The sequence below is a fragment of the Ctenopharyngodon idella genome, chromosome 11 (genome assembly GCF_019924925.1).
Source record: "Ctenopharyngodon idella isolate HZGC_01 chromosome 11, HZGC01, whole genome shotgun sequence".
Lineage (NCBI taxonomy): Eukaryota > Metazoa > Chordata > Actinopteri > Cypriniformes > Xenocyprididae > Ctenopharyngodon > Ctenopharyngodon idella.
Genome location: NC_067230.1, coordinates 17,357,078 through 17,379,328, shown reverse-complemented (window position 1 = coordinate 17,379,328; position 22,251 = coordinate 17,357,078). Strand labels below are relative to the sequence as shown.

General features: G+C 39.7%; 2 protein-coding genes across 7 annotated transcripts in view; both read right to left on the bottom strand.

Moving 5' to 3' along the window:
• Nucleotides 1-11,514, bottom strand: part of LOC127522862 (lysyl oxidase homolog 4-like) — a 19,373-nt gene extending 7,859 nt beyond the window's left edge. Inside the window, exons 1-7 of one of the 4 annotated variants that reach the window (XM_051913190.1) lie at nt 11,375-11,514; nt 10,011-10,266; nt 9,328-9,881; nt 7,618-7,832; nt 2,374-2,412; nt 2,072-2,282; nt 1,818-1,998 (exon numbers count right to left, since the gene is read on the bottom strand). In XM_051913190.1, coding sequence (XP_051769150.1) covers nt 1,818-1,998; nt 2,072-2,282; nt 2,374-2,412; nt 7,618-7,832; nt 9,328-9,881; nt 10,011-10,257 — 1,447 coding nt within the window. In that variant the 5' untranslated portion in view covers nt 10,258-10,266; nt 11,375-11,514. Of the gene's footprint in view, nt 1-1,817; nt 1,999-2,071; nt 2,283-2,373; nt 2,413-2,886; nt 3,259-3,814; nt 3,925-7,617; nt 7,833-9,327; nt 9,882-10,010; nt 10,401-11,374 lie in introns of those variants that run through there. The other 3 variants (XM_051913189.1, XM_051913192.1, XM_051913191.1) reach the window with 3 other exon arrangements.
• Nucleotides 11,515-13,583: 2,069 nt separating this feature from the next.
• Nucleotides 13,584-21,376, bottom strand: LOC127522860 (NACHT, LRR and PYD domains-containing protein 3). Of its 3 annotated transcripts, XR_007932739.1 has the most exons (10): nt 21,206-21,376; nt 19,431-19,558; nt 19,084-19,310; nt 18,945-18,975; nt 17,082-18,855; nt 16,644-16,991; nt 15,060-15,212; nt 14,832-14,878; nt 13,962-14,561; nt 13,584-13,796 (listed from the first exon to the last, which is right to left on the bottom strand). XR_007932739.1 is itself a non-coding variant. In XM_051913187.1 (9 exons), the coding sequence occupies exons 1-9, from the start codon at nt 21,316-21,318 to the stop codon at nt 14,020-14,022; spliced, it is 3,363 nt and encodes a 1,120-aa protein (XP_051769147.1). In that variant the 5' UTR covers nt 21,319-21,376; the 3' UTR covers nt 13,584-14,019. The 3 variants fall into 3 exon arrangements, 2 of the variants coding, with proteins under 2 accessions (XP_051769147.1, XP_051769148.1); XM_051913187.1 differs by having other exon boundaries at nt 13,584-14,561; XM_051913188.1 differs by lacking the exons at nt 19,431-19,558; nt 21,206-21,376 and having other exon boundaries at nt 13,584-14,561; nt 19,084-19,421.
• Nucleotides 21,377-22,251: the final 875 nt, after the last annotated feature.

Below are 22,251 nucleotides of genomic sequence, written 5' to 3'. Positions count from 1 at the left end.
CAACCCAGTTTACCTGCTAGAAATAGTCATTAGCACGTTGTGTTTGGCAGAAAACTGCATCTGGCTGAATCACAAGACAAACGGGAGCAGACGCGCACGTGTGAGGTGACGCTGACTGCAGTAAATTACACACACGGGCCAAATGGAAGTGTTTAATAGATGGAAATAGCTGCAGGACGAGAGACGCGTGTGTACGGACGAGACTCTGTAATTTGTGCCCGGTTGGGTTATGATGTCACCAGCGAACACGTCTCTTATTCTCCTCATCACTGACAATGAAGAACAGAGTCTGACAGCGTATAATTCAGAACATCAGAACGACTGTTTCACATCATACAGCAGAGCATGCTGGGACGACTCATGGTGATGGTGGATGTGTTTATGTTGATGACATGCACGTTCAACAATAAATATCTGAATTACACAAAAACAAAAGCACAATGAGAAGGAGAGTCATGAGGCTGAGATGATTTTCCTTGATCCTGATGGAGATCCGAAAACATCTCAGCGCTCATCATCATCATCATCATTCAGGACCGTCGTGTTCCTCATCAACATCTGAACCAATCACTGAGTCTCCAGACTGGTTTATGATGGTTAGTCCTGGACTAGCTGGTGGACCAACATTACATCAGTCTATGATCTACTTAAGCTTACGATGCTTTTGAGAAACGCAGCCCTGGTCTTCTGTTGAAAGTTTGAAAATGATAAAATAATAATATTTTACAGTTGTACTATTAAAAAAACTTATATAATTTTCTTAAATATTTGATATTATACACTGAAATATATATTTAATATTTTATATCTTTATAATAATCACTTTAGACTGAAATATTAGAACAGTATGGAAGCTTGTTTCCACCATGAAATAAAAAATAAAAAAGGTAATTGTGACTTTTTTTCTCACAGTTGTGTTTTTTTTCTCAGAAATGTGAAATATAAACTCACAATTGCATGTTATAAAGTCAGAATGGCAAAACTCACAATTATGAGAAAAAAGTAAGAATTGCGAGAAAAAAGTCGCAATTACCTTTTTAATTTTTTAATTTAGTGGTGGAAACAAGCTTCCACAGAACAGTAATAGTTCTTATTTTGTTTAATATTTTTATTTAGTAAAATAATAATAATAGTAAAATATATATAATTTTTTACTTAAAAAAACAAACTATTTAATCCTAAAATAAAATTATTATTATTATATTATATTTTCTTAAATTCTTGATTATACAGTGAAAGATTAAGATAGTAATATTTCTTATTTTCATATTTTTATTTTAGTAATAATAATAATAATAATAAAAATAATATAATATAATCAAATTTTTTGGCCAAAATGTGCTGCCCTACAAACAAACTTTGAGCTTTTAAAAAACACTTTAAATCAATCACATTTTTAAATTGCATTTTTATTAACATTTATTTTTTAAAAAATTATTTTTTCCCCAAAAAGTAAAATTTATCACAAAAAAAAAAAAAATAAAATAAAAAAATCACAAAATGAAAACAATTAGATCAATTAGATTTTGCCTCTAATGGTGCAGCTCTAGCCGTGTTCCCACAGAAGACAAACACATCACTGAATTAAACATTCACAGCGTCTGAACTGCGTCCAAGTGAGCGGCTCGTGTTTTCTGTTTAGACTGGCTGAGAAAATCCTCATTCAACCCTAAAAAACTCAAACTCAACATACCCATCAGCCACTGGGAAAAGAGGAAATAGCGTTCAAATGAGCAGCTCATATCAGCGCTGAATCTGGTTCCTGTGCTAAACTCATTTTACCATGGTAAGGTCACAGAATAAACAGACTCATTTACCTTGACCCATGAGCGCTCCTCGCAGGGCCTCTCGGGCCGAGCCGAAGCCCAGCTCTCTGCACACCACGCTGGCCGCTGACAGATCCCACAGATGGTCACACACGGTTCCCCACTTTCCCTCGCGGAGCACCTCCACCCGACCCTCGCCCAGCCGCGGGCCCGCCTTCAGCCGCGCCACCGTCTGCGGGACACAAGAGAAGCTGAGCCGCGGGTCAAGCATCCTCACGGATCAGACTGTGTTCAGGTGCGCTCACGTTCAGAGGGGGCGGAGCCTGTGGGTGTCCGGAGGTGGAGATTCTGGAGAACTGAGCGCCAGGAACGCAGCGCACCACCGCATGCATCCCTCCACTGCAGGGAACGTCGTTCCGCGGGAAGGACAGCTGCGCCTGACACTGCGCCAGTGAAACCTCCGTGCCCGAACACTGAACCCTCTCGACCCAGAATCCCTTCTTACTGACCGCAGACCTGCAGACACACACCATATCAATCCGTTCACACATCCGCGTCTCGCTCAGCGCTTAGGAAATGTGAAAATAAACAGTAAGTGAAGTCGCACCTTGTGGCTGGATCCTCCATCTTGGAGTCCCACAGTTTCCTGAGGACACAAACGAAAAAATAAATGGTCTGAAATAAATAAACAGGCTTCACATGAGCGACCGAGCTTGTTTATGTGTGTTCACATCACTCACATCTCACACACACACACATATATATATATTTGGCATCGTCAGCAAACAGTCGATGGTACATAAACACAGTGAGCGTGTATCTCAGACCGGGACGTTCTGCTGGTTTTGTGGTCAGCAGACGTTCACACAGAGATCTCGATGTTCTCAAAGTTCAGCCAAAACCGCTCATGCTTGTGTTTCCCGTCCATATATCTCAGCTCCGGCGGAGGACATGCATGAAAACACAGTGAAATGAGGCCCGTGTGTATTCTGGTCTGGACCCGGTCTGGTATCTGAGACACAGCAGCGTCTGAGCGAGATACCAGTGAAATAACCCGACAGACAGAACCACACTCGCTTACAGGATTTTCGCTTACAGAATTTCTTGATAATTTCCTCACCTCCATGTCATCCAAGATGTTCATGTCTTTCTTTCTTCAGTTGAAAAGAAATGAAGGTTTTTGAGGAAAACATTCCAGGATCCATATAGTGGACTTCAGGTTGAAGGTCCAAATGTCAGTTTCAGTGCAGCTTCAAAGAGCTCTACATGATCCCAGACGAGGAATAAGAGTCTTATCTAGAGAAACCATCGGACATTTTCTAAAAAATAAAAAATTATGTTCTTTTTAACAACAAATGTCAGTCTTGCACTGCTCTGTGATGCTCCACGCATTACGTAATCATGTTGGAAAGATCGTAGCTGGAAGTACCGATCCAGTGTTTACAAAGCGAAGTCAAACGGCCTTTACAAAAAAAGGTAAAACAACGATGTCGGACAATTGGAGGAGAAAATGAGATGGAGTTTTTCACCCTGCCGCGGTACTTCCGCCTACGCCTACTCTTTTCCACTGAAGAAAGAAAGACATGAACATCTTGGATGACATGGAGGTGAGTAAATTATCATGAAATTTTAATTCTGAATGTTGAGAGAGAGCGTTGGCTAAAGTGATGTATTTTATCTCATAGAATAAAAGGTGAATATATCTTGATTTTGCATTCAGCACAGACCTATTTCAGGCATTTAACCCGTTCAGAACGGCAACTGACTTCAGGACAATAGAAGCGGAAGCGCTAAAACGCAGCGGGTTTCTGGATTTCGGCCAACAGAAACACGTCATCATCCCTGCAGCGCTGCATTCAGAGGCCAAATCAGGAGCTGAAATGACTTACAGACGTGCAGTTTAAGAGTAAATGAATTAAAGCAGCAGTTAAAAATACCCACAAGCACCTGCTGAAACACACAGTCCTCTTTGTGTCGCATGGAAACACACAAACACACAAAAATACCCCATAAAGTGCCATGATACCATCGTGCTTTTGGAAATGTACCGTGGTAAGAACCAGGAGTGCCATGTGTGTTAATCATTCAGTAGCATGTTATATATAGTCTGTCTGAGTGCTGGTGGTCCGGTCGGGTTGGCAGCGTGACTTTAGGAAACCACTTATTTGCCACATCAACAGAGGATTCACGCAGAACTGTCATTGGCTGAGAGCAGTCACATGACACGAGAGCAGCGCAGAGCCACAGACACATCAAGAGAAGAACTGAATTAATGGAGTAACGTTCACTCAACCACATCGTCAGTGTTCAGAACAGACATGAACACATGCAGAACCAGTTGAGTCAAGTCAAACTTCATCAATCACTCCGTTTACCTCCTGAAGAACATCCACACACTGTCTGGAAATCAATCTTAAACAGGGCAATCATCATTCCTACGATAAAAACATGTTCACTATCACTTTAACAACCTGTTTTGTGCAAAACACCGGGATTTTCTTCATCAAAGGAAAACATCCTTCTATTAAAGTTCCTCTTTAGAGAATAAAAGCAGCTATTGAGTGAGTTTGTGTCAAACTGGAGCAGTAAATTATGATGTTTAAACATAAAGACCCAACGATAAGATTTAATGCACAAAATAACATCAGTGAACCGCTCTGTGCTTTCATGCCCTGAAACAAAAACACATTTAATCAACGTATAAAGAAGTGAAAGTTTCTTCCAAGGTGCTTTTTCTCACAATGAAAGAGTTTAAACGAAACAACAGACAGAAGTGAGCTAAACCGGGTGGAGTCCTGAAACAGCTGAGCAAAACCGGCTATTAAAAATCACTCAGAATCTCTCTGTGGGTTCAGTTTAATATAGTCCGGACAGACGCAGCAGCGGCCCTGAGAGACTAAACCAGGAAAAATTACAGTTCTTCACAGAACAATACAAATACTCAGTTCTACACCGCAAACTATTATTTTACTCCTCAACTTCTCAAGATACAGCAGAATGATAAAAGACACTTTTTTATGAGAAAATGAGCAAAATGTCTAAAAACAAATGGGGTCAGAACAATATATTTAATTCAAAGGGAAAACAAGTTTATTTTTATGACCCCATTGGCAGATATTTTTTGTTTAAAGCACAAACTCACTTCATTTGGATGATTTTCTGATGTAATTTTGCTCCTCCAGTAAATGTATCTTGATTTTTTAGAATTTGTATTCTGCTCTGAAACTCACACATTCTTAAACATAAACGTTCTTTATTTCCATGAAGAAGCTTTAACATCCATGAATCTTTCCATTTCACAAAAGCTTCTTTATAGTGGAAAATCTTTAGGTAATTAAAATGTCCTCTAATAAAAACATGGTTCTTCTTTGGGGAATCTAAACCCTTTTGGAAAGATAAATATTGTCTCCTAAAAGAAAGAATCGATTCTGAACTGCTGAAACGAGTCGTCAGTAATTCAGTCTCACTTCCTGCTGAACCTGCGAAGGTTTGTAACTAATTTGCATAATGCCTGCCCATTGGCTGCCTGTGAACAGCGTCTCTTTGCCCCGCCCTCAATCACTGTAGTTGTATCTGAGACTGGAAGAGTTTGGTTCGTGTTGTTCATGTCGAGAAGACGCTGTTTTCTGCTGCCAAAGCAAATCCACTTTGATGAGATTGATACAGTAAAACTGTTACTGTTCGTATCACTGTGAATCAAGAGCTGAGATTCAGATATGATAATGAGCGTTTGGTTTATGACCAATCACAGCAGGGCAGCTTTCAGAAAGGCGGGGTTTAGAGAGACCGAATCTCTGAACGAAGCGTTTCAGACACTGAGAGAAAAGAGCTGATGCTGCAGTGGATATTATGAGAGAATTAAAGTGTTTTTTGACCTTGGATGAATGTAAAACTATTGTAGGAGACTTTAAAATAGAATAATTGGGGCACTTTAAAATCGCAGTGCTGAAGTGTGCAGAATGAGACAGAAGGTCTTTGGGTTTGTTCGTAAGTCGTCACTGAAGATGACGATCTGGTGTGGCTGTAATTTGTTTAATCAGTCTCAGTCTGTCATTTAGCGGGGCAGATCACAACACCCTTCCTCTAAATATCAGGATATTCCTCGGCACGCGCTGTCCTGTTATGACTGCCCACAACAAGAAGAAAAGAAGCTGCTGATTCCAGCAGGAACTGAAGTGAAAACACACACGCTCTGATGAGGGAAAGTTTATCAGATAGACACTGAGAGAGCAGGACGTCCATGTGAAGCGGAGGACAGATGTGCCAGTGCGTTCCGACTGATGTCCATAAAAAGACACTGAGGTTCAGTAAAGACAGAGGAGGCCTGTCTCTCTGGTTATTTACGGCAGGACTCAGACTCAGCCAGTCTCTGCGGTGAAGGAACGTGTCGAGCAAGGGTTTACTCTTACAGGAAGAGGAAGTCACGAGACCTAACTAAAACGTGCTCGAAGGACATTGTGAGAACGTTTCATTGTTTCATTCTTCAAACATTATGGGAACGTTACTTTTGAATGTTCTCTGAAACAAGTAGAAACATTTAAAAATTGTAAGATGAACATCCAAATAAAGAATAAAAACATTCAATGATGATGTATACATAAAGTTTTGAGAACATTATTAAAAGCCAGATAACTCTGGACAAACGTTTGTTTAACATTGAGAAAACCTTGACACAACGTTCACTGTGACACTGTGATCCAGTTCACATACATCCAGAAAGAAACGAGGCAGACAAGACGCAGATGATGTTTTTCCACTGGAATCACGTAATTACATGCGATTAGAGGACGAGCTCATTTTAGCACATGCTGCTATTCCTGATTCTGACATTAATCACACAGTCTATGGAATATTTAAGAGTCTCGTGATGGAAGGGTTATTTTCTACAGGCGGATGTTTAGAAAGGCACTGTAAAGAGGGGCAGTCTGAAATCTCACACTGACGCTGAAAAAGCCAACAGAAGTCAGTCATTTTCAGTGAGGGTTGGTGATTTGAGGCAACAGTGATGTTCAGACGGTCTCTTCTGGTCTGAGATGGTCAGACTAGTGTTGCTGTCCAAAATGGCCTACCAAGCATAGTCATCTGCTAGTTCAGTTGGTCAACAACCTAAACCAACCATTAACCAAGGCAGATCATCCACGTAAAACCTGTAATATTCCAGAAACAAGTGAAGTTCTAGTAACAGAATATTCTTTTGAACCTAAAAACAGCTAGATTAGTCCAGGTTGCATAAACTGTTTAGACTAGTCTCAGTTAGTCAAAGTTTTTGCTTTCAGTATGTTCGTGAAGAGTTTGTGGAGAGAAACGCAATCAATGAAGTCACATATCAGAACACGAATCATCAGAACATGAATCATCAGAATACAAATCAGAACACGAATCATCAGAACAAGAATCAGAACATGAATCAGAACACGAATCAGAATGCGAATCATCAGAACTCAAATCAGAACACGAATCATCAGAACATGAATCATCAGAATACAAATCAGAACACGAATCATCAGAACAAGAATCAGAACATGAATCAGAACACGAATCAGAATGCGAATCATCAGAACTCAAATCAGAACACGAATCATCAGAACATGAATCATCAGAATACAAATCAGAACATGAATCAGAACAAGAATCAGAACACGAATCAGAACACAAATCAGAACACGAATCAGAACACGAATCAGAACATGAATCATCAGAACTCAAATCAGAACACGAATCATCAGAACATGAATCAGAACACAAATCAGAACACAAATCAGAACACGAATCAGAAGACGAATCAGAACATGAATCACAACACAAATAAGAACATGAATCATCAGAACATGCCGGTTCATTATATACTCACCGATACACACGTGTGTCAAGCTGTCCTGCTGAAGGGAATCCCAGCATGCCACACACCACCCGACTGCTGCTCTGGTCCCAGCCCAAATTGCACACCTGCCTCCATTTCCCAGCATGCCTCACCTCCACTACGCCCTCTGTTACCATGGCAGAGTTTCGTGTGGCGGCCAGAACGGGTCGGAGACGCACTTCCTCCAGCCGGACCGATGCAGTGGACTGAAAGAGAGAAAAATCAGAACTACTGACATACATGAACCCTGTGAAGCCTGACATATGAAATAATAGTCAGAAAAATCACATTTTTGAAATGGAAGGCATGTATAGATTGTGTGCGACAGGTTTATCAGTGAAGTTTTGATCATGTTGATCATTTAGAGGCCTTAGAAATGTGTTTATCAAACATAATACAGTAGCTGTATAAGGTTAAAACAGTTACAAAACAAAACATGATCAAACAAATCAGTTCTTCTGATTCCTGATTTCATGAGAATCTGGAGCTGATACTGGAGCGCTGTGATGAGCTGTCTGTGGTGACGGCTTTACATCTGCCTGTAATTGAGCTCACAGACAGGAAGAAATGAAAGAGCCAATCAGAATCCTCCAGAGAGGGCTGTCAATCATCAGACGACCCAACGACACTAAACTACTGAGGTTTACGGCATGTTTACGCAGCTAGTAGTCTGCTAATATATGATACTGATGAACCATCGAAATAACCGATCCAAAAAAGAATGTTTCTTGAGCAGCAAATCATCATATCAGAATGATTTCTGAAGGATCATGTGACACTGAAGACTGGAGTAATGATGCTGAAAATTCAGCTTTGGTCACAGAAATAAATTACACTTTACTATATATTCACATAGAACAAAGCTTTATTAAAGGGTTAGTTCACCCAAAAATGAAAATTCTGTCATTAATTGCCGTTCCACACCCGTAAGACCTGCATTAATCTTCAGAATGCAAATTAAGATATTTTTGATGAAATCCGATGGCTCAGTGAGGCCTCAGGCATCTCTCAAGATCCATTAATGTACTAAAAACATATTTAAATCAGTTCATGTGAGTACAGTGGTTCAATATTAATATTATAAAGCCACGAGAATATTTTTGGTGCGGCAAAAAAACAAAATAACGACTTATATAGTGATGGAGCGTTATGAATCAGCGTGTCGAATCATGATTCGGATCGCGTGTCAAACCGCCAAACTGCTGAAATCACGTGACTTTGGCGCTCCGAACCGCTGATTCGATACGCTGATTCATAACGCTCCGAAGCTTCATGAAGCAGTGTTTTGAAATCGGCCATCACTATATAAGTCGTTATTTTGTTTTTTTGGCACACCGAAAATATTCTCGTGGCTTTATAATATTAATATTGAACCACTGTACTCACATGAACTGATTTAAATATGTTTTTAGTACATTAATGGATCTTGAGAGAGGAAATGTCATTGCTGGCTATGCAGGCCTCACTGAGCCATCAGATTTCAACAAAAATATCTTAATTTGTGTTCTAAAGATTAACGAAGGTCTTACGGGTGTGGAACGGCATGAGGGTGAGGAATTAATGACATTATTTTCATTTTTGGGTGAACTAACCTTTTAAATTGTAATAATATTTCACTTTTTTTTACTGTATTTTTTATCAAATAAACGCAGCCTTGGCGAGCAAAAGAGACTCTATCAGAAACATTAAAGGAGATCTGACCTGCTCGTCCGTGTAGGTGAAGTCCAGATCCATCCTGTTATTGTGCTCCGGCTCAGGACTGTAGACCGGCTCAGGTGCTGGTGGTCTCTCAGGGCGTCTGGTGGTCTGACTGGGCGTCACGTCCTGTGCCCTTCTGTACGTGGCCCTGCTGCGCAGGAAGTCCGGCAGCTGGTGACCCCTCGGCAGGCCGCTGGTGGTGGCGGTGCTTTCGTATCCGTTCCTGCGCAGCTGTATGCGGTGGCCGTGGAGCTGCGGCGAGGACGGGCCCTGGCTGCTGCGGTGGAGGGCGATCTCGTGTCCGCGCTGGCGGGGCAAGCTGGCCGGTGGATAGGCGGCTGGAGGAGGGTTTGAGAGGAGGTTGGAGGTCTGAGGTGAAGAAGGTTGGCTTGATTCTTGGTAACGTGGGACGTGACCCTGGTTGGGTCGGTCTGGACTGCAAATGACACCTAGATCTTCAGCATGAGTACAGTCGCTCACACCCCAACCGTTGGATCGGCAGTCCGATAGTGAGCTCTCGGTGCCCGAACACAAGACGTTATCCAGCCAGATCGGACCTGAACAGACGGAGAGCCATTTGAACTAGAGAACAGCACTGAGATTATAAGATACTCAGAAGACAATCAATTCACTGATCAATCATTCACCAGGAACATGAATTAAGTTCACCGGAACACTGATCTTACCGCGACCCTGGCCGAACTTTGCGCTGTGAGCCCAGGTGAGTCCACGAGAAAAGCCCAGTTCGCGACACACGACATTGGCAAGATTGATGTTGACCTCGTCGTCACACACGGTGCCCCACTCTCCATTATAAAACACCTCCACGCGACCCTCGAACTTGCTCCTGCCGCCCACCAGACGCACCTGGACTCCCGGAGCGGCGAGCAAAAGCGGAGCGATAACACTCAGGAGCAGCAGCTGGAAGATCATCTCTGATCCCTGCGGATGAGTTGGCATTACACTGCAGATAAACGAAGCTTCTCAAGCATGAGACTTGAGCTAATGACTCCTGCCAGCAGCAATTAAACCAAAGCACAGAGCAGAGAAGTTCAAATTAACCAGAGTTCAAGCAGAAGTGTAGAATGCAGGTCCACTGGGGATCTGAACTGGAGCCTGTTTCCAACACTGGAAAAATGATGTTCTTCCTCAGTGTTTCTGTCTTGTTTTCCAGCACAAATATCTAAACATCCTTAAATCAAGATATATTTACTTGAGAAGCAAAATGACTTCAAATGAGTTTATGCTTAAAACAACAAATATCTGTTAGTGAGGTCAGAAAGAATCTTGTTTTCCTTGATGATTTTTCTGATCCCAGATATTTGTTTATTTAAGCATAAACTCACTTCATTTTGATGAGTTTATCAGAAAACAAGACCTAATATCAAAAATCAGAGAAGCTTCTCAAGAAAATCTTGATTTAAGAATGTTCAGATGTTTGTACTGGGATACAATTCTGAGGAAGAATATCGTCCAGCGTGTGCCATATTTCAGTGGTCTGAGATGCGTCACCATCGCATTTACAGCTGCATGTGTGTTGTGTGTTATATCAGCTCTACACAACTGAAGCAACCAGAACACAACCTCAGGCGTATAAACCACACACACATTCCACTGAAACACTTATAATTACCCCAGAATTCACTGCAGAGCTTCGACTCTAAAGGTCAGATTGAGAATTAAAGTGAAAGAACCTTCTGTCTTCATTTACAAGTCTGATTTTCCATACAGTGAAAGTTAATGGACTTTAATGTTGTTTGATTCCCAACGTTCTTCAAATGATCTTCATTTGTGTTCAGAAGAAAAAAAAGTAAGTCATACAGGTTTGGAACGAGTGAATGATGACAGAATGATCATTTCTGTCTGACTGAGAGAGATGCTCAAATAGACTACTATTAATCATGGCATAAATCCAATAAAAACTAAGAGATACAGAGAACACTAACAGATAAACCAGCTGACAAACACAGGATCAAATAAACAACGTAATATCTGTGAATCAGTAAAATCAATGTGATTTTTAGAGGAGTGTGAGAGGCTTTACACTCACCTGTCGAACCGGCCCGTGTGAGCAGATGAGAGCGGGAGAAAGACTGAGATGTGTGTGAGACGGAGAGAGAGAGTTAAACCTCTGACCACCAGCTGCTTCTCTCTCTCACTCACTTTCTCTCTCTCTCTCTTTCCCTTTTTTTCTTCTGGTTTATGTAAAGTCAAGTGTTTTTTTCAGTGAATCGTTTCATAAAGTGCACTTTTAAAGTGACACTCACTCTGAATCTTACCTCAACTCAACATGCAGTGCTATTTCAGAATGAATTTTTACACATTTTTCACTTCAGAAGATCTCAGAGATGCAAAGGTGCGCTCTTCACATCGTAGTACAGGAAAACACCTAAAAACACATAGAAACATGCTAAAAACACACAGTAGCAACCATACAAAACTGCATCACAACTAACAGGGAACGTTGTGTCAAGGTTCTCTCAAAGTTATGAACAAATGTTCCTCCAGTAACGTTAATAGAACGTTTGTTCAAAGTTATCTGGTCTTTAATAATGTTCTAAAAACGTTAGAACAAAAACATTATTTATACATTGTTCATGGAATATTTTCCTGAAACATTTTAGTTGATCTAACATTTTTTAAATGTTGCTACTTGTTTCAGAACATTCAGAAATAACATTTTAATAACTTAATGTGAACATTAGCAAAGCGTTCTTAGAACATATTCTGTTTTGACTCCCTGGAAACCCCTCAGAACATGATCTATGATCTTCATGTTTGAGATGATGGTGTTTCATCAGCTCAGTGTGTTTGTGCTGTGATTGAACACTGGGAGCTCTGGCGCGCGTCCACACCCAAAATGAGTGTGTGAGACAGAAATGAACACTCTTTCTCTCCAGCAAAGAGCAGATGCTCACGGATCACGTTCTGCATGTTTCCATCTCAAACCCTTTCATAACGGCACGTGACGTGTGATAGTCAGAGAAACAAAAGCAGACTGACATCACACTTCAAACTCAATGACTCATTTATAAGAGCCAAGAAAAGTCACCGCAGACGAGGGGTCTTAAAAGTGATGCAGACTATTAATGGAGCCACAGATGCAATAACCAGCCTTTCTTCTTTAAGTCATTTGTATAAGTAGCACTTAAAGTGAATGATTGTTCCATTTGAGGTCTTGAACAGTGGTTATGTTAGTTGTGGCGTCCTCTACTGGTGAGCGCAGATCTTCACTCATAGATTCATTATTTAACACTAGTGTGTGTTTTTAATGTGACTCGTTTACAGTGACGCTTCACCGCAGTATAAACGAGGCTCTTTGAAGCTGTGTGTTTTAACAACCTACGACTGTAAACGCCACCCAACGCGGTGTGAAGGCATGAGGAGAACCCAATGAAGGACTCCTGTGGCCCTCTTCAAATCCTTGCAATATTTGACGCTGTTGCATTTAAAATGCATAAAGCAGTTACAATCAGCAGCACAATTAAATAAAAATTATGAACGTGAAGTCTCAGATATATGATGAGTCTCAGCCAACAAATATGAAATGTTTTGGACCGTTGAAATCTGCTCCAGAAAATGTTATGGCTGTCCTTCATTCCTGAAAGACAGAAAATGTAAAATAAAATAAAATAAATGTAAAATAAAAGACAATATTGCCTTGATTTTATCCATGAGGATGTGAAAAGTGTCTCTGTATGAAAGAGGCTAAAAATAAGATGGATTGATGACATGATTTGAGAACTGAATTCAGGTACATTCTGGTAAATTCACCTGCATTTGCTCCATTTATTTTAATTGTCTCAAAATGTTCTCAAATTCTCAAATTGCATGTATTTGTTATACAGCATCCGTGTAGATTTGACTCGTTTCGAAGGTTTGAATCATAAAGATCATCTGAGAGTTTAAAAATGAGCTCAGCTCCACTGCATCTGCAATCAGGACAGAATTACAGAGATCAACAGAGAGTATCGGCGTCTCTATAATGACAGCATTATTCTAAACTGACACGCAAGACGAAACACAAAGACACATGAGCGACTGCTTTCACAGACAGAGTTTGGTCACTTACATTTTAGTACCACTGAATCATGTGCCATAAACATCTTAACTGAGATCTTAACTGTTCCTGTTGTAGAATGAAAGTTATGAGCAGAACTGACCTAATTTTCACAGTAACTTCGGCCTTAACGGAGAGTATATTGATTACTGTATATTAGAACAGAAGAATCAGTCCAATAAATAGAAACCACATTCGATCCAATTCATGTCTTTATTTGTGATTAAATGAAACTGGTCTGGCTTAGAAACATACAGTTTTCAGTGAAAACATGAAAATGATACAGTACATGATTACAGAAATAAAATCATAATCTCAGGTTTATTTCTGCTGGAGAATCAGAGGCTTCATCAAAAGTTTCAACACTTGCCGCTGGTTCTGGGTGGTTACTAGCTGGTTTTGTTCAGGTTTGCTAGAATCAGAATCAGAAAGAGCTTTATTGTCAAGTGTGTTTGCACACACAAGGAATTTTTCTTGGTACTGAAGCTTCCAGTGCACATATACAAATACAACAACAAGAAATATAGTAATAAATTTAAGAATAAAATATAAAAGTATTGGTCTGATCAGAGCACACCTCTTCTGATCTGAGGAATCAATCCTGTCTGGAGCACAAACACTTCTTCTATATATAGTTACAGTGATTCTTGTCTTAAATTGACTGAGCAGCCTGGCTCCTGAATCCTGAATGCGGCTAAAAGGTCCTGGTCCCCGGGAAAATCTGCATCAAACATGTACAAGAGTTTCATCTGCGGACTCAAACTATAGAAGCAAAGAGAACCAGCCTTCCGGTCCAGGAACACGCCGACTTTCCTGATGGACTCTGTTTGAACTGATACGGTTTTCTGGTTGTGTTGAGCCACACATACATTATCTGAGCAACATAAACTCCACGACATCTCATTGCGACCCAGTCGTACTCGATCACTCGCTCCCTTCCTCTCCATTCCCTCACAGGCCACGCCCACATGTATGTCTGGCCCAATCACATCCACCTCAAAGAAGCAGCGTTCTGACAGCGGCGGGCGGCACAGGACCTGGTTGCACATGACAAATCTCTCGTCATTATCAGGAAGCTGTTGTTTCTCCTTCTGACGAGTGGCCACAGTGTTGTTCTCATTCAGATGGAGGTATCCGTTAGCCGTCTGAGGGTCAAAGGTGAGCGTGACAGCAGCATCTAAAAACAAATTTATCAGATTAGCATCAACAGTTCTCAAGCTGTTTCCGTCAGCATATGCATGTGTGTAGAGGACATAATCTACTTATGGGAAGTCAGATGCTTTTTAAAATCATTTGAGATGGAATATAGCATTTTAATATTTTTTTTTATAATTATACTGGCAGGTTTTCATGAGCTCATGTTAATTTAGAGAAACACATGAAATATCTGCATATCTATAAACCTTTTAAAATGAAACAGAAGATCCATGAGCATGTTTAAACTCACATTTGTAGAGTCCTGGTTGGGGACCACAGACTCCTTCAGTAGAAATTCTAGTCAGAGAAGAATGTTAAGAGTAGAATCACACCTTGTGCACTTATTTAAGCACATTTTTAAACATGAATTTTATACTGATATTGGATGACAAAATAAAATAACCTTATAAAACTCATACACTAAACAAGTACAGTGCATAGTTTAAGTGCATCTGGGACACAAATCATGCCACAGTACCTCAGTGAGCACAGGTACTCATCCTTAAGAATTTCCTGTCCGATGTTTCCAAGATCATTATACCGCAGATCCAGCTCTTTCAGACATGAAGGATTGGCTTTCAAAGACGACAGCAACTGATAAACTCCTTCTTTAATTTGACAGCCTGAAAGTCTATAAAGCAAAAACAGTTTTTTGTTCAGATCAGCATATTCTCCCTTGATCTATGTGTTTGGACTCCGTTGTTTGCGATTTGTAGGGCTCGATAGTAAGAACTAGTGGGAAAGTTTATCATTTGCACAAGTCTTGTCAATTCAAACATTCAGGTGATTTTAAACCACCGAAGTAGAGACCTGCAATCCCGCGGGATCCGTGGGACCCAACGCAACAGAGTGCGGTGCGGGACAAAATTTGATGGACTCGTGCGGGCGGTTAGACACTCGTGTGCGGGTTGCGGGAGAATAAAATGATTCGCGGGACTCCTGCAAAATGGAAATGTCTAAACATAAAATATCTAAAAACTAATAAATTGTTATTAATATATTGCACAAAAGCAACAATTTACAGTTGCAAGCAAATGCGAGATTCTATTTATAACACATGTTTGCAGTGCTGAGCAATGTAGCCAATCACAGACATATCTGTTGATTTCTGAGATGCAATGGAGATGCAATGCAATCAGAGGTGTTTATGTTAGAATCCTCTCACCACTCAAAATGCCGGAGTTTTTATGCAGTGCTGAAATCTGCGTGCTCACGAATCCAATTATTATAACACACGAAGTGTAGACATTATGAAAGATTCATTGTTCATTTATTCATTGTTGAATGTTGATGCTTTAATAACAAATATTTTATCGGGAGCGTTTATGCTGGGATGCTGTAGCGACACAACTTAATATTTCATGTAAATTTCATGGATGTACTGACAAAAATCTATATAGGCTACCTTTATGCAGGATTTTACGGGCGGGAGCGGGATAAAACATGAATGTTGCGGGCGGGAGCGGGACAAGATAACATATTATTTTGCGGGAGCGGGACAGAATCCTGCTGCAGTGGGCGGGTCTCTGCACTGAAGTGCAAGACGACGCAAAAGAGAACTCTCTCAACTGAATTGAGTTCTTTCGTATCTTCTTGCGCTTGAATGTCCAAATACCTATCTTGGTGAGTATCCTCGTAAACACAGTCAGTTATGTCTTAAGTGAACAAACAGTCGAGAAAGAAATCCCTTGTGTCAATATATTAGATCCATGCATGAGGTATTATAGTGACCACAAACCTGCTGTTTGTTTATTTGATCTGCTCATTTTATTTTTTCTTACTTTATTACTGACTGTTTAATTGTCTTTAATAATGTTTGAACTTTATATTAGTTAGGCTATTAGATTTTGCTGTGGTATTGAAACTGGAATCGAGAATTGTGAAATTTCACATGCATCTAACATTTTGATGACATAACCTTATTTACAAGTTTACAAGGGTCAAGAACAATTAATACAATAATTTAATTTATTTTATTTATATGGTGGGGCTAAATTAGAATGTGAACCACATGGCCAAAAGAACAAATACTTAGCGCTGAGCTCTGCTTAGTTTGACTTACTTCAGAACTTCAAGATGACAGTTTGTGCTCTGCAGTCCAGCTGAGAGAATCTTCACTCCTGAATCACCTAGAGGATTGTCACTGAGATTCAGCACTCTCAGATTCATATTTTCTCCTGAAAGCACATCCCTGATCAGCTCCATGTCCTGACTCTGGAGGTCATTGTGGCTGAGATTCAGGATCTGAATCTGGCAGTTGGGATCACAGAGCGCAGTGGAAAGCTGCTTCAGAGTGGACCCTCCCAGAGCATTGTGGCTCAGATCAAGATCAGTCAGGTGAGAGTTTGGTGACCTCAGGTAACCCGTCAGGCTCTTACAGTGCTGCTCTGTAAATCCGCTTCCTTTGAGCCTGCCAGTATTGCATTCAAACTTACATTCAGCTTTGACCAAAACATTAAATGATATATTATAAAGACATATACAGCATCTTAATACTTACAATGCCTTTCTGAAGTACATGATGGCTGGAGAAAATCTCTGAAACCCTTCTAAAGTGATGTTGTATTTCCTGAGGTCAAACGTATCATGTTTCGTATCTGACATCCTAAACTGGAAAGCCAGACATGAGCACTGGAACAGCTTGAGAGGCTCTTTGGACCGCGAGCGTTCAAGATCTTGCATCTCCTGCAAAAATGACATGTCCTTGAGCTCAACGAGACAACGAACAAGACTGATGCATCTCTCAGAGGACAGATCTTTCCTCTTCAAAGACTTAATGTGTGTGGTCACTTTTTTGTGACCATCTGAACTACTGGCCCATAATGGAGGCAGGAGTCCTTCAAGTAGATCTCTGCTGGAATCGCAAGAAATCCCAAAGAGAAAACACATAAAAAGATCCAAGTGCCCATTTTTACTTCGCAAGGCCAGATTAATCACATCTTTGAGAAATTCAGACAAATTAGACTTCTGCCTATTTTTATCTGTTATTAAATTCATGGAGTCTTGATTTTGTGATAGAAATGTTTGAAACGCAAACAAGGCTGCAAAGAATTCCTGGACACTGAGATGGACGAAACTGAAAAGATTTTTCCTGTAATATCCAAATTTGTACTCTGTGACACAGGTAATGACACCAGGATATTGATGTGCTTCATCAACAGTGATATTATATCTCAACAAGTCTTCTTCTCTGAAGATGACATTCTGTTCCTTCAGCTGCCAGTATGCCAGCTCTGCCAGTTTCATAATCAGTTCTTTGTGCTGCTTGAGAGCATCTTGTGGCAGTTCGTTCCCTTGATATTTCTTGTGGCTCAACCCGGTCTGAATGAGCAGATAGTGGATGTACATTTCTGTCAGATTTGAGGGCATGTTCCTATCTTTATTTTGTCCTGCAATTATTTCTCTAAGAACAACCACTGAAATCCAACAAAATAGAGGTATGTGGCACAATATCCACAGGCTCTTTTGAGATTTTAGGTGACAGATGATGTCTTGGGTTAGCTTTAGATCTTCAAGTTGCCCCGTGAAGTACTCCTCCTTTTGATCATCTGTGAATCCTCTGATCTGTGTGATGTATCCATTTGAGAAGATCTCACTCGGAAGCTGTACAGCTGCGACGGGCCGGCTGGTGATCCACAGATGAGCGGATGGAAGCAGTTTTCCTCGTAGAAGGTTTACTAAAAGGACATCCGCTGTGGCTTTCTCAGTTACATCTGCCAAAAGGCAGCTTTGAAAGTACAATTTCTTTTTATATTCATCCAGACCATCTAAGATGAACAGAACTTTCCTATCAAAGATCCATTCAGGTCTCGCCTCACTAAGCTCAGAGTAAAAGACACAAAGCAAGTCAAAAAAACTCTTTTCTCCCTCAAGCAAGTTCAGCTCTCGGAAGGGGAGCAGAAACACAAACTCTAGATCTTGATTGGCTTCTCCTCTCGCCCAGTCGAGGACAAACTTCTTCACAGTGATCGTTTTCCCAATTCCGGCAATTCCTTTAGTTAAAACAGTCATCATTTTTCTATTTTCATCTGTGGATGGCTGAAGGATTTCATTGTAGTTTATGACTGTCTGCGCTGCTGTGTTTAAATCATGCGTCGTCTCAATCTGCCAGATCTCATGTTCTCTATTGATGGGGTCAGACTCGTCATTGATTATAAACAGTTTAGTGTAGATCTTGTTTAGAGAGACCGACCGTGGTGCACTTCCCTCCAAAATCCTCTCAGAGTCACTCAGCATTCTTGTTTTCATGTTATTCTTTACATTCTGAAGAATTTCTAAAATTCAGGACAAAGTTGGAAAGTCGTATTATTAACAGGAGCATCACGCTTATGAATGGACAGTGTTCTACAACAAGAGATCTTACCATCTTTGTTTATCAAGGTAGAGTGAGACACCTGAGGATGAAAAAACAAACAAACAAATACACATTCATAAATATATATATGACATACACAAACCATTTCTTAAACAAGCAACCGTTTCTTAAATTATCAGACACTCACCGCATTCATGTTAAAATCAGCCATTTGGTTTCCTAACACGATTGGAACAAACATTGATCCACTACCCTTCTGGTCAATTGTGACTGTTAAGTTATGCTGATTTGGGTTATGAATCGATGATTGCCAGAGTGATGTAGAATTATTATTATTATTATGCTGTTGTTGTGGATGGTTGTTATGCTGTTGAAATTTAATGTTTTCGGAATGTGTTTGAACACTGCCACCATCTGTTTCAAAAATAAACAATTAAATACATAACCAAAAAACTGTAAATATTATATTAAAGCTTACTGAAGATTGAGAAACATATTGTCTAATAACAAAGTAAAGTATAAATCTTTTCCTACTTTTGATATGCATCTTTTTTCTGATTTCTCTCACTACGGACTTAAAAATGTTTAATGCTTTTTTCTCTCCATATTCATCCTGTAGCTCCTTTAGGGTGTCTTCCAACCTCCCTGTTGTTCTTCTCCAGCTGTGTTAAGCAAAGACAAACAGTTATAAGAATAAAGTTTATGGACAATAGCAAAAATTATATCCAAAATAAAGGTTAGTCATGAGCTGGTATTTATAGGGTTAGATACACTTGCAGACACATTCGTATACCTGTTCACCTGTTTTCATTTAGCATACACGAGACCCGAGTTCAAATATTTACTTTTTCAAAGGCCAGATACGCTAATATATAGGGCATTTTTTCCTCAGTAAAACACGGCATATGTGAGACTGATAACGAAACTGTTCTGGATGAGTATTTTTCTACAATTGAATCTATCGTTTGGATTGACTGTAAAGGTCTTTAGGTTAACCTGCCTGTGAAGCTCTGTACTGAAGGTAAATACCCTGTCTAATGCATATTTTTCAGCTTTTGGCTGGAATCATGTTTTTTGTACTGTCCCCATTCAAATAAATCAATAAATAAAAATAAAGGAACATGAAAACAGTGTACATGAAAGTACCAAAAAATAACATGGCCATGGTAGTACCATAGCATGATTTGAAGTACCAGATAAACCATAAGATAGTCATTGAGTTTATATATAAAAAGGTATCATGGTATTAATATGGGATGCCATTATGGCCATAACCAGCTATGAGGTCACCGAGGATCGGACCTCTGTATTTTTCCAAAGTGTAAATAGTAAATGTTGTGAAATAACTGGCTAATATATTATTAACTCAAGGATATTGCACAGCACCAAGAGCTGCCTCATTGGCCTGTCACCGCTCGTCAATTTAAAAATATTTGAAATGACCAATCAAATCAAAGTAGGCGGGCATAAAGTTCACAGAAGCTGCTGAGCGCGAATTCTAGTTGCTAAAGGTCATAAAGTGCGAGATAAGATGTAAATAGCTAAACTAAACATTTCATATTTGACAGCTGTTTTAGGATAGAAATGTTAAATGGGCGACAAAAATAATCAGGCAAACTAATGAACTTTTGTCTAATTTCGCCATTTTGAATTAAAAATTGGTCTATATAATTTACGTGATTCATGTACTTTAATGTAATAATTAGTCAATGTGAGAGGACATGAAACATTAACGAAGTAGTTTTCATTATATAGGCATTAGATTAATAATTAATGTGTATATATTGTAAATGAATTTAATAAACTTATTTACCTAGCATTCGTAGCCTTCAGTAAATTAAACTGTCTAAGAAAATGATTAATAAAACACATAGGCTAAATGTCAGTTGATCCTATGTTTACTTTCTACACTGATAGATGAAAATCAAAAGACTATCAGTCAAAGCTCAGCTTTAGGAGAAGAAAAGACAGAGCAAGACTAATAGAAATATAAAGAGTGATGGAGATGAGAGAGCAGGTATTGACAAATAATCTACTGCCCAGTGACATGATTTCAAAACTACTACATATCCATTTTGGCCTTCAAACGTCTTGAAATATGTAGATCAGAGAAATCAACACTTTCTCGGAACCCACTAACTTAACTCGCTCAAATGTGGGATCTCTGTGATTAAAAAACCCTGCAGCATCACTACACCATCATTACCATATGTATACGCTTTAAATACGTTAAACGGTTTTTGGAGATACTACGTCACTCCCACACACTTCATCAATCGTACATCGTATCGTAATCGCTTGATATCTACCTGCTCAAGTGCTTGTCGAGTTTCTTCTGTAATAAACAGAGAGTCTTCTTATTCATATCTTTGCAATATCTTCTCAAGAATCGTTTCATATTAATCGCGTTCGCTCGCTCCATTGCTTCACTTTTGTTTGTGTGCGTGTGTGTGTGTGTGTGTCTAACTGAGGTAAAAGCGCGCCAACAGCAGCGAGGCGGAGATTCGTTGTGACGTTTCGAGCGGGTGGTCATAAAAAACACTTTCGATTACCTTGAAAGAAATACTTAAATTAACTTCCGTCTTCAGCATCTGATATTGTGGTTACTTTATTCCTTTATGACTCTGTTTTTCGGTTCAGCATTAATATTAGATTAGAGATTATGGATTTATTGTTTTACACTTGTTTTAAGATCTCAAAGCGCTTTAAACAAGCGGCATCTTTAATTTTTATGTTAGATTTGATATAGTATTTTATATTAGAGCAAATTTTTCTTTATTCCAATGTGAATAACTCGAGTAAAGTTCAAGTAAAACTCGAGTTTTGTAAACCATGTGCTTTGACATTAGTAGTATTAATTGTTGGGAATGATATGAAATATACTAAAGCAACAGCTGCCATTAAAACAACGTATGTGTGTTTCAGGACAAAACAAGAAAGAGAATACATCATTTTGATTGATTTGTACTAAACTTTGTCTTTTAATATATCCCTGTTGTTGTTTTAATAATAATAATGGTTTATTTATACAGCGTCTTTCTAGCTCTCAGTGCCACTTTACAAAGCTCTCTGTTACTGTCAGTCATGAAAATAAAGCATAAACTGCCTGAAAATGTATTTATTCAGAGATCAGCTGTGCTGTTGTGTTTCCTTCAGTCACCAGCAGATGGAGACAGATGACAGCGTCATCACTGGAGCGCATGCGCAGAACACAGAGACGATCCTCTGAGCAGACTGAGGGGGGCTCATGGACACTCAGGAAAGGGCAGATTTGGTCTTTCAATGTTCTGCTCAGATGTTTGGTAGAGGTAGAGCGCACTGAGAAACTCAGTCTGACTGAGAGACTCTATGATAA

Bases quoted from the DNA above. Each gene is read 5' to 3' on its own strand.
- LOC127522860 (XM_051913187.1), bottom strand. From the start codon at position 21,318: ATGGAGCGAGCGAACGCGATTAATATGAAACGATTCTTGAGAAGATAT. The intron at 19,311-19,430 runs GTAGGAAAAGAT...TTTTTGAAACAG, and splicing joins AAAAAAGATGCATATCAAAA to ATGGTGGCAGTGTTCAAACA. The intron at 14,879-15,059 runs GTACTGTGGCAT...TTCTCTGACTAG, and splicing joins GAGTACCTGTGCTCACTGAG to AATTTCTACTGAAGGAGTCT.